This window comes from Lycium ferocissimum, unplaced genomic scaffold, assembly GCF_029784015.1.
Source record: "Lycium ferocissimum isolate CSIRO_LF1 unplaced genomic scaffold, AGI_CSIRO_Lferr_CH_V1 ctg3488, whole genome shotgun sequence".
Lineage (NCBI taxonomy): Eukaryota > Viridiplantae > Streptophyta > Magnoliopsida > Solanales > Solanaceae > Lycium > Lycium ferocissimum.
In genome coordinates this window covers 10,996-23,647 of record NW_026725418.1, presented here as the reverse complement: position 1 = coordinate 23,647, position 12,652 = coordinate 10,996, and the positions used below count along the sequence as shown (strand labels likewise).

General features: G+C 40.0%; 1 protein-coding gene and 1 non-coding gene across 2 annotated transcripts; one reads left to right on the top strand and one right to left on the bottom strand.

Moving 5' to 3' along the window:
* Window positions 1–8,418: 8,418 nt before the first annotated feature.
* LOC132044083 (uncharacterized) lies at window positions 8,419–9,788 on the bottom strand. The gene is made up of 4 exons (XM_059434572.1): window positions 9,649–9,788; window positions 9,433–9,567; window positions 8,951–9,378; window positions 8,419–8,681 (listed from the first exon to the last, which is right to left on the bottom strand). The coding sequence occupies exons 1-4, from the start codon at window positions 9,786–9,788 to the stop codon at window positions 8,419–8,421; spliced, it is 966 nt and encodes a 321-aa protein (XP_059290555.1).
* Window positions 9,301–9,407, top strand: LOC132044084 (small nucleolar RNA R71). Its single transcript, XR_009412022.1, has one exon. It is a non-coding gene; the product is annotated as a small nucleolar RNA R71 (small nucleolar RNA).
* Window positions 9,789–12,652: the final 2,864 nt, after the last annotated feature.

Here is a 12,652-nt window from a genome sequence, read left to right as displayed (position 1 = left end):
CGGTGCTCGGTGGTTAGCCCCGGGTACCCCTCATGGCCCCTAGTCAGGTCATGACAAAAGTGGTATCAGAGCAGTTCAGTCCTACGAAGTGTCTACGAGCCTTGTCTAGTAGAGTCTTGTTTATGTTGTGTTGTGCGCCACACTAATAAACAGGAGGCTACAGGGCATTTAGGAAGAATGACCATTCTTCTTCTTTCCAGATCGTGCTATAGAGCCATGTTATAAGATTTTCCCCTCTCTAATGGTGCGTTTATGATTTCAAAGAAAGTTGATGAAAGGAAAAGTTACTGCAGCCCAGAAGGGCAAGGCAGTGATTGCAGAAGGGCTGGAACGGGGGCCAACTACGTATATGGAGGAGAGTGAACCCCAAAATAAGGCCCTGTCTCAGTTTTCCCGTACCTCGCCCACTTTCGAGGATCAGAGGGGAGCCTTAATTTTAGCTCCCGCACCCCCAGTCCCTCCTCCAGATGCCTCGGGCCAAGAGATGAGATAGGCCATTCCTTTACTGACTCAGTTAGTAGTCGCTCAAGCTCAGCGGCAGGATATGGGCCACGGTAACAGGGGCCGGAGAAAGAGAGTTAATTCTTCAGGGTTTGATCATGAGTTTAGGGGCGCTCCGGGACAACAATTCTCCAGGCACTCAGTTCGTTCAACAACTAGCACTCCTCCATAGTTTCTTGGACCCGTGTTTGATGAATCTACTAATTCTAGGCTGCCCCAGAGTCTCAGAGTTCCCAGTTCTCGGAATAGGGGTGATTCAACCCAGATGAGATTACCTGTATCGTGATATAGTCAATGCAGAAAGTTACATTCTGGACCGTGCCGCTTGGGTTCGGATGTTTGTTATGCCTGTGCTCGGCCAGGCCATTTTAGGCGCGATTGTCCATCGCTACGTGGTAAGGATAGGGTTCGGTCTACGGGAGTGGTAGCTGGCTCTTCATCATCAGTACGCCCTCCTAGGCGGAGGCCGCAGATAGTAGCAGGTGGTAATAGAGATCAAAGAGAAATGCCCAGTCTGAGTGGATCCCAGCGCCATACTTATGCATTAGCTGGGCGACAGGATCTTGAGTATCCCTCTGATATTGTCCCAGGTATATTTTCAGTAATCTCTTATGATATGTATGCGCCGATTGATTCGGGTCCTACGCTGTCATATATTACTCCCGATGTGATGATTGTGTTGAGGTGAAAAAAAAAATCTGAGCCAACCCAACAATTTGAGATGACTATATTTGTTAGTGACCTAGTGATAGCCAGAATTGTGATTTACGAGTAAGTTGATTGACAGTGTGAGAAAAAAAAATATATAATAATATGTGTATGTGTATATATTGGAATTCTAGACCGAGTGTACAGGCACGACTTATGAGACAAGCTCTATTATTTATATCCTTTAATGGTAAGTGATCGTGTGTCGCTGAGTTGCATATTATGTGTGTACTGATATATGTCCTATTAAGGCATGGGACGTGTTCTCTGGGCTATGTGCAGGTTTGGGATTGTTATGTTTACAAGAGAAACTCTGCCGAAATTCTCCCAAGAATCTAAAAGAAATTGCGGGAACCGTAGACAGAATTGTCGTGAAAAGAAGAGAAGGCCAGCAATGAGTGATTGAGAACAGAGCGTATAGAGGTAATATATTCTAAAGGACAAAGAGGTACTGAGTTAAGAATAGGATTCCTTGTGCGAGGAATAAAGGATTGATTATAAAAAGGGAGGTAATAAGATAAATTAAGGAGGGAAGAATGTAAAGGAATAAGTACGGGTATAGAAGGAAGAGGAAATATAAGAAATACGCGCGCTCAAGAAATAGCCGTATTATGAGAAAAAAAGGAAAGACGCATCTCCTACGAATATCCTCCACTAAGACAGAACGAGTAAAGTGTATAAGAGAATAAGTTGGAGAGAAAAATGTGGCCATGAATTACGAGTCTACCGTACGATGATAAAGCGATAGAGTAAGGCTATCAAAGAACGACAAATACAACGTGATTATGATTGGTTTCGGAATCAATGTTGAGTGCAACACAAAAGTATGAGGCAATAAGGGGTGTTAGTGGCGCATGAGACTTAGATCCTTGAAAACAAAGAAAAACATAATGGTGAGTTTAAGGGCAAATAAGTCGATTATAGGAAGGAGAGGAATAATTCAAAATGGGAAGAAAGGGGAAAGATGATGCTATAAGTGAACTCTGGGTATCGAAGAAAGGCAAGTGACATTGCATGGATGGTATGGGTAACTAGACATACTACTATTGTGAGCATTCCTATGGGACAAAAGTTGGTAATTGGAGCGGATCTAGACATTGATTCACAACTACCAGATGAGCTAAGAAAAATACATCCTTGTTTGGGTTGCTATGTCAGTTGTATTACTTGATTACAAAACTACAAGATGAGTATGTTAAGACTTCACACATGAATTATCGTAGCTATAAATTACGGGAAACGGCGTGGATAAGATGTAGTATAGTAAGGAATATATATGAAATCAAGATTTGAAGGTGAGGCAACGGATTTGAGAATGGTACAGGCAAAACCCCTTAAAGGGGGGCAAGCGAGTAAAAAGAATACAAGTGTAGAGATTGAAACGATGGATCCTAAGACGTGACAGATATAGACTCTAAAACAAAAAGCGAAAGTTATGCAGAAATGAGTTTAATAACTAGTAAATAAGTGAACAAGAATCGAGCGGGTATCTGAGACTGTACTGAAAATTATTCGTGAAAACCTTGAACAACATGACATTGGGAGCAAATAACTTGAGGAATATTGTAAAGGATAGCGATGCTATACTGGAATAGAGGCGAGGGAATTGAGAGTAGAGTCGTTTGTTAATGATATTGCGAGTTATAAGTGACAAATAAGAAGAGACATAAATTTTTCTATAATAGAATATAAGATGTGATAATCAGGGGACTAATAAAGGAGAGAAAAGAGTATGACGAGATAAGTTACATCAGATAGACAAAAGAGTTTTGGTATGTGTGAGATACGTAAAATAGAACGGACCAAAGGGAGGGAAATTACGGATAAGATCAGATGTTCGTACACTAATCACACAAGAACGGTTATGTAACCTGTAAGCATTTACATATCGAGAATGAAGCCAATGGGATACATAGAAAGAGGAGTAGGGGGTAAACAAGAATAGTGTGTTGGTGGTACTCCGGGTCAGTTGAGGGAGAATATATGGTAAATTAAGTCGAAATGTTGAGCCGGAATTATCATTAAGGACAAATAGGACAATCACTCTGGATGTGATATAGTTATATGTTATATGTTTCCTACAGTAGCCCTGAGGTGGGTTAGATTACTTACGAATTCGATAGGATCATTGAATAAAGGGGGTTTTACTAGAAGAATATCATGCCTTGGAACTTTCATTTTGTATCATTGTGGTTATAGTGAATTTCCAACAGATTACCAAAGGGTTATGAAATTCTTGAAAAACTATGAAGTCTGGAATGAGTCGACAAGGGACACCTATGACAAGACATCTCGAATTGAATTTATCTAGACTCTACAGATGTAAATCAATACCATTACCATAGTCACATGGAAGAAAGAAAGTGGGATAGATTTGCAAACCATGTAAGACTTAATATCACTATTGGGCAAGAAAAAAAGGATCGACGAGACTTAGAATTTTCAAGTGAAAGATTGGGTATTCTTAGAAGTGTCGCCAACGAAGAGCGTTATGAGATTTGGAAAAAAAGGGGAAGCTCAGCCCCCGATACATTAGGCCTTATGAGATTATGCGCAAAGTAGGCAAAGTGGCTTATGAATTAGATCTACCTCCCAATTTGGAGTCAGTTCACCCAGTTTTCTATGTCTCGATACTTCGTAAATATGTTGGAGATCCTACTAGGATTGTGCTAGTAAATGATGTTCAAGTAACAGAAAAGTTGACTTATGAAGAGGTACCCATTGCCATATTAGATAGGCAAGTACGGAGGCTTCAAAATAAAGAAGTGGCGTCAGTTGAGGTCTTATGGCGAAATAACAACCGAGAAGAAATGACTTGGGAAGTGGAAAAAAATAGGAAATCCAAGTATCCGCACTTATTTCAGCCCCCGAAAGAGATCCACGATGAGACATCGAGATTATGAGGTATGTATGTTTTCTTTCTATGCTTCTGGGTCGTGTATGGCCAAATCCTATTGTTATTGTGTTGTGGCCCTGTGAGGCAATGTTATTGTGGGTTGTTGTGACAGGATGGTAGTGCCATATTATAGGGGAAACTTTGGCAAAATTTTCGTAGAATTCCCGAGTGTTTAACATTCGAGGATGAATGTTCCAAAAGGGGGGAAGAATGTTACACCTTGAAAAATTTTCTGTTAACGTACTGTGAATAGACTAACGAAGAGCATGACGTATACGATGTTTTGATAAGTAAGAAATAGCATTTGATGACCCTAATCGAGAATTCAAAGACATTTAAGGTAAGGGAAGAAAGTTGTTAAGGAAAGCAAGTTATATGTTGTGTGTCGGGCAAGATTTACGAGTATTGAATTAATGAGAGTTTAATGATGTTTTGGAGAAGAGTCATAACGTCCCTTAGATTGTTAATGAAGTGTTAAACAAGTGTCGAGAAGGTTCCATAAGGATTGGAGATCAAACGAACGACGGAGATCATTTCAGGGAGAAGGAGTTATACGACCGACTTATACGGTCCGTATAAGGGTCTGTATAACACCCAGCAGAGATGTCGATTGCTTAGTGGTGAACTACAACCACTTATACGGGCCGTGCAATGTTCTACAAACCGTATAAGTGTCCGTGGACATCCCGACGGGCAGAGTAAGTTCAATCATATAAATGTGATCCCACTTCACTAATTTCATTTCCCACACTTCTTCATCTCTCTCAAGACGTCTAGAAGGTTCCACATACTTCATCTACAAGAAAACAAAGGAAAAAAAAGATCAATATCAAGAATTCAAGTGAACCAAGTGTATGAAACACATCAAAGTTCATCTAAGCCAAGAAATTTCAAGGGAAGTGAACTAGGGTTTTGGTGCAAGAAGAGTATTTCCACTCAAGGTTTATTCTTCCATTATCTAAGGTGAGTTTTATAGTTTTTCCATGTTGTTTAAGGTATTGAAAAGTTGAAACACTTGGATTGAAGAAGGAAATAGGTAATGGGTCATGAATGTAAGAATAGTGTCATTTTTTAGAAGTAGTTTGGGTTGAGCCACGATTATTGATATGTTGTGATTGTAAGTATGTTATGAATGACATTTAGAAGATGAGATAAGTATTATATGTGAGAAAATGCAATAGTGAACTATGACCATGATTATGGAGGAATTGAAGTGAAATTGTGAAATGTGGATAATGTAGATAAATGATGATTGTTGTTTACAATATTGTGAATGATATTATGGATGTTTGACAGTTGATATGGAATATGAGGAAAGTTCTAGAAACAAAGGAAATGCTGCCCAATTTTCTCTAGCTTTAGTAAGCACGTTCTTATAATCGTTTAGCTAATGTTAATATGAATTCTCTTGAAGGTAGAAACGCGAGCATCGAAGGAGAACAATCAAGCGATAGAATTGTTAAATGAAAGAGGTATGTGAGGCTAGTCCTTTCTTTCTAAGGCATGAATCTTATGGCATGATTTTCCTCCTTCTTCAAGAATTTCCTACATTCCGGAAAAACTAAGAGTCTATGTTTATGAATAGCCATATGAAATAAGAGATACATTACGAATACGATAATGATGATGATGAGCTTAAGTCTAAAGATTCTAGAATTCATGATATGATGTTCCTACAAAGCTAATGACGTTAACTATGATCCGTTGATGTTTTCCTTATGTGCACCCTCCTTATAACGTTAGTCCCTCCAAGGTGAGATATTACGACTATGATCACTCCATAACGCAATCGGGGGTTTACAACCTTATGTCACCCCGACATCGCTATAGTTGCCTTCAAGTTCTAATGTATGTTTTGGTGATAAATGAATAATGATGCTAAAATATGATATATGTATGGAAATGCCAAGGATGATATTGATTTCATTTGTGTATTTTTATGTATGTATGTGTGTATACATAGCATCGAGTCCCGGAAGGGCCGAGTACGGATAGCATCGAGTCCCGGGAGGGTCGAATACAGATAGCATCGAGTCCCGGAAGGGCCGAGTATGGATAGCATCGAGTCCCGGGAGGGCCGACTACGGATATTATCGAGTCCCGAAAGGGCCGAGTACGGATGATACCGAGCCTATATGGCCGGGTACGTGGCTGTACTGCATTGTAAGTTATTGCATATGTAAGCATGTGGATGTAACAAGTGTATCTTTAAGTGAATAAAGGGGTAAGTACGTATGACGAATGTTTTAAAAGTATTATAAGAAATGAACAGTTCTTTTATCTTATGCTATCCCTCATGCTCTTGTCATGTTATTATCCATGTCTTACTTACTCCGAACATTGCTCGTACTGATGATTGTTTTCTTTGGACGCTGTGTTCATGCCCACATGTAGACAGGGAGGCAACCCAGATTCATAGGAGCTACTAGTAGACTTTGAGGGCACTCCATTGTTCCGGAGGTGCCATTGATTTATTATTTTGTGTACATATATGTTTTGGGCACGACAGGGTCCTGTCCCGTCCATATGTCTAGCACTGTAGTAGAGGCTCGTAGATGCGTACGTGTGGGTAGTATGGTCTCACGATGTCCTTATCGTATGTATATTATTTTGATTGCCGAAGGGCTTATGTATATAAAAGTAATTATGTTTTGAAGTGAAAGAAATGGTTTTTCCTATAACTTGAGTGTAAGATTAATCAATAAACGCTTAATGAATACTATAGGCAATGGTATGAGCGGTGCTTGGTGGTTAGCCCCGGGTACCCCTCACGGCCCCTAGTCGGGTCATGACAAAACGTGGTCATCTCCTGGACCTCCGGAGCAATAACTATTTATTGTCGCTAGAATAGCCATCGAGAAAACAATAAAACTCTTGCCCGGCTAACCTGTCTAGCATTTGATCAATGAAGGGAATGGGATAGTGATCTTTTTTGGTTGCCTCATTCAACTTGCGATAATACATGCAAATTCTCCATCCAAAGGATTGTTCTAGTAGGAATGAGCTCGTTTTTGTCATGTGTCACAACTGTCATCCCTCCTTTCTTCAGGACACACTGCACTGGGCTCACCCACTTGCTATCCGAAATAGAAAAATAATGCCAGAATCTAACCACTTGATTACCTCTTTCTTGACAACCTCCTTCATCACAGGATTCAGTCTCCATTGATGCTGTGCGCTAGGCTTATGATCATCCTCCATGAGTATCTTGTGCATGCATAGCGCGGGGCTAATTCCCTGAATATCAGATATCTGCCACCCCAATTCCCTTTTGTGAGACTTCAATACTTCCAGACAAATATTAACCTCTTCGGCGGTCAACTCTGCTGCTAACATCACCGGTAAGGTATTACCCTCGCCTAAGATTGCATATTTAAGATGTGCGGGCAAGGGCTTCAATTTTAACTTTGGAGGCTCTTCAATTGATAACTTCAGAGTTACTGCCATTTTTTTGTCTAAAGGCTCAAACTCGCCTACATGAATATAAATACTCGCCATATCCAGAATCTGCGCCATCTCAAACGCCGCCGAGTCACCAAAAATATCATCACCCACTAAGGCTCTCTCCAATGGATCATGAGAAGTGATAAGGGACCTTCGCGTATCATCTTTCAGAGCAGTAATGGCGGACAGCTCCGCATAGATTGCAGGTATCTTCAGAGCTTGGTATACATTGAAAACATCAACTTTATCATGTACTCTCATGGTGAGCTGCCCAGTAGATACATCAATAAGTGCTCCCCCTGTGGCCAAGAATGGACGCCCCAAAATAAATGGGACTTCCAAGTCTAGCTCGAAGTCCAAAATCACGAAGTCTGCAGGAATTATCAACGACCCCACTTGCACCAATACATCTTCAATAATGCCTTCGGGTCTTGCTAACGATCTATCTGCCAGCTGAAGAACTATAGTGGTTGGTCTGAGTACTCCTAAACCTAGCTTCCTGAAGATAGATGAAGCATCAAATTTGTACTTTCACCGAGATCACATAGTGCTCGAGTAACAACCTGCTTCCCAATAGAAATCTCAATCATGAAACTTTCGAGATCCTTCAATTTAGTGGGCAACCTGTTTTGAATACGAGAAGTGCACTCCTCAGTAAGTGCAACAGTGGCATACTCTATGAATCGGCTCTTGTTTGCAACAATATCTTTGATGTACTTAGCATACTTTGGAATACTCTGCAGCATATCAACCAACGGGACATTCACGTGTACCTGCTTAAGCAAATTAAGAAACTTCTTGTAAGTAGCCTCTTCTTTCTGTCTTGCCAAATGTTGAGGGAATGGAGGTGGTGGCTTTGCAACCATGGGCTATGGCTGCTTTGCTACTGGTGTCTTGACTACCCTCTCTTCTTCAATCATCTCCTCGGTAATCTTCTCTATTTCAGCTTCTACTCGATTGGTTTTCTTTGGAGTCGCTTCCTCAAGTTCTCTCCCATTTCGAAGAGTCACAATATTATAAGGCTTGGGATTCACATCCGTATCACTTGGAAGTCCTCCAAGTGGTCTAGTATTTTGTGCACCAGCTATCTGCCTCTCTAAATTCCGCACAGCCAAATCGCGATTCTGATTATCTGCTATCAACTTCTACTGGTCTATCATCATCTTCTGCATATCACCCATCATCTTTTTCATCATCTCTCCTATACTGTTCGTGGGGTGCTTCGAGGAGCGAGTCTTTGGTCGATGTTCGTTTCTGATTACCTGGGTTGTCACTCCACCTGAAATTCGGGTAATTCCTCCAATTTGGGTTATAGGATTTCCCGTATTGATTGTTGTTTCCTTACCTCTTGCCTACATTACCCACATTATATGGATGGGGGATTTGCAGGGCATTCCTCACTGTTGTGACCTTCTCCACAAAATTCACAAATAATGATGGCTTGTTGCACTGCATGCACCTGTAGTGGAGCTTGCGCAGCAGTTAACTTCTTAATTTCAGTGCGCATGGCATCAATCTGTGCTGATAGTGTTGTAAAATTATCCACTTCAAAAACACCCGGTGCCTTCCTAACTGAACTGCTAGCTGCATCATCCTGCCAGTCTGGAGTGCTCTGAGTAAACCTGTTCAATAGTGTGAATAGTTCTTCATAGCTTAGATCAAGAGCCTGCCCTCCTGCAGCAGTGTCTAGTGATGACTTATGTTGGGCATCCAGACTCTCAATAAATGTGTGTACCAGAACTTCATTCGTCTGATGGTGGTGAGGGCAATCTCTGAGAAGACCTTTGAACCTCTCCCACGCTTGATACAAATTTTCCCCACTTTTCTGCCTGAATGATATGATCTCTCTTCAGAGTCGAGTTGCCTTTGCTGGTGGAAAGAACCTTGTCAAGAATTTCGTCGCCAAATCATCCCATGAAGTGATAGAATTTGCGGGCTCTGCTAATAACCAGTTACTTGCATTCCCCAATAGAGAAAAGGGGAACAGTGTCAGCCGCACATATTCTTTGGTGACCCTTCTAGTAGAGAAAGTATCCACAATCTGCAGAAAAGTATGGATGTGACGTTGAGGATCCTCATGGGACATTCCCGTGAATTACCCACTAGAGTGAAGTAGCTGAATCATGGGAAGCTTCAGCTCAAAATGCCCTTCGATGGTGGGCTTGATAATGCTCGAAGTTACATCAACCACACGAGGCACTGCAACCTCTCTCACTTTCGCTGGTGGATTATTAGCCATTACCACAGGTAACTCTGCTAAAGCCTACGGGTTCTGCAATAAATTCAAATCTCTCCAGTGCCGACTGAAAGTACGTTTAGGCTCAGGATCGAATTCCTCAAGATTGTTTTGACTCACAGTCCTTCGCATTCGAGTAAAGTACCTGCAATCAAGTAGCAGCTAAGATGAAGATGTTAATACTTGGATAAATAAATCTATACAATTTATTATGGCAAAAATAATTGATTTCTAAGTCCTCGGCAATGGCGCCAAAAACTTGTTGCGTCCAAATGCACCCGCAAGTGTATGTGGTCATACAAGTAATATAGTGATTATATAAAATCGGATGTCGAACCCACAGAGACTTATGACCAATACTTTCACGAAAATAAACTATTGCTACTAAATATGCAAGCAATAAATAAGAGTTTGTTTTGTTTTGTAACTTAATGCTGAAAACTAAATAACTAACAATGTAAACTAGAATTGTGCTATGAGCGACTTTGACAATTGCTTTTATCAAGATTTTAGAGATATTCTAGGGTCATGGCTGGTTCACCAATCCTATTGAGTCATTCAAGCATTCTACCTTAGCAGTTTTGTTCACAATTGCTAATTAACCGGATTGTTAATCTCGCAAAGATTCTTCTGAATCACTACTCGGCGATTCAAGATAATCCGCCTCCTATATTCCTATGGTCTTATCTTATCAAGAACACAATAAAAGCACGGTAAATAATTGATTGCGGTAACTAAGTATATTCCTATCCTAATCAAAAATCCTAGCCCAAATTTAGGGATAATCAAATCACAATCTCTTTACTCCTTATCTAAACTAACAATGCCTTTCCCAAGCACGTATATCAATTAGTAAATAGGGCTCAACTGTTGCGCGGACAATCAAGCAGTCAAGCACAGAAGTAAAGAAACAATTGCATACGAACAAACTACTAAGATTAAAATACATGTCAAACGTCAATATTCATGGCTAAACCACAACCCCAGAATTTAGGTGTTTAGTTACACATGATTCGAGAATGAAAACTAGAATTCATGAATAACATGGGGTTTCAATCTAAAGAAAAATAATAGAAGAGGAATAAAACACTAGAAAGAGTGTCCCTAGTCTCAAAATTTGTCCAAGCAACCTTTCTAATGTTAAAAACAACTATTTATACGCTAGGGTAAATATAAGATAAGTTGGCCCAATCCCAATCCAAGTAGGACAACTGACGCCGCTTGTGCGCTGGCTATGCGTCGCATGGCCAGTGCATGATCTCCTCTGTGTGTTGCTTGTGCAGCGCATGGCTAATGCATGGCCTGTCTGAGATTCAGAGATGGGGTTTTTGTGCGCTGGCTGTGCGATGCATGGCCAGTGCATGAGACCCTTCAGTAGTCGGATTCTGCCTTCAAGTACTGGAACTTCCTTCCCAACATTCAATCAACGTGCAAAGCCTTTGAATCAATCAAAAACTGCTCGGAATGCCCTCCATTGGTCCTTGTTGTACATATTCATACAAGCATACCAACATAAGCCCATATACAACAATTTGCATTAAAAACTGCGATTAAAGTGCTAAGAAGTGAAGTGCAAATGACACTAAATCTAGATATTTGTGCCAAATATCAATAGTCATGATAAGTTCAAAAATTATAAACTAATCGATTTCCCCTTTTGTTTCCTCCCTCACCACATGGCCAATCGGGTTGGGTCAGCCATGCCTATTGGGCCTCAAGCCCAATAAGGAAAATTCTTTTCTCGGAGATATTGAGTCCGTAAAGACGAAGTAAAAGCTTGGCATGCAGAAGGCCTAGCCATGGGTGAAAATGGCAGGCTAGGGGCTTGGTACGCCTCTAGTCTTTACATCATTGCTCATGTCCTCTCCTTCGTTTTGTTTTGAGTTTTTATGTATTTGTAAAACTTGTACAAACTCATGTCATAGTGGAATCCTTATTGTGTGAACTAGTAGTCTTAGGACAATGGTACTTATGCAGTCTAGATTGACTCTAAGTCCCCAAACCACTTCTTTCGAAAACCCGGATTTAGCATAATGATTTTTGATAACTTAAAAGCGGATTAATTAACTATTTGACATGGTTTTAAATCTTTAAAACAAGAGAATGAAAAGAGTATTTCAAAAAGCTTTGAGTATTGCAAATGTGTTAAACAAGTTGGTTCTCCAAATCCAAAACTGAGTTTTGTTTTCTAGAACTAAAGGATAAAAATAGGTAAGTGTTTTATGACTAACTTGGTATAATTTGGGGCCAAAACCCTGCTGATTTTTGGCAAAAATGGACAAGGCCAGAATTGGCCAAAAACAAAGAGGATATTTCGAGCCAAAGCCCATTTACAAGAAAACAAAAAAGGGGCGTGTATGAACACCCCTAAAGCCTTTAAACAAACTCATTTGGGCCCAAAATAGGTAGATCTCTTCCAAAAAATCAAATGTTGGCTATGAAAGTCCAAAACACTAAACCAATTTCATAAATTGTCTCAAAATAATGCATTGCCTAAAACAAATACATTCGTATACATATGAGTTCTCGGATAAAGTGTTCCAAACGTGTTATACGGATCGAACCAAATAAAGTATGAGTCAAGCATGAACAAAATTGGACATTTTCAAAACGTAATAAGTTTACATTTTTTCAAATAAAGACAATAATCTTATACTCATTTTCCAAACGAAATACATCACCCTTACAGACAAAAAAGGGGGAATTATTTTACCCGGATATTATAAATCTGAACCTACGTACCTTATTTATAAAAGGAACATCTTCAAATTCTTTTCAAAATGATATGCAAAATGACAAAAACAATTTGCGAGAATAAACACTAAATTGATAGTTCATGCAAATACTCATATGTTGGAATTTAAAGG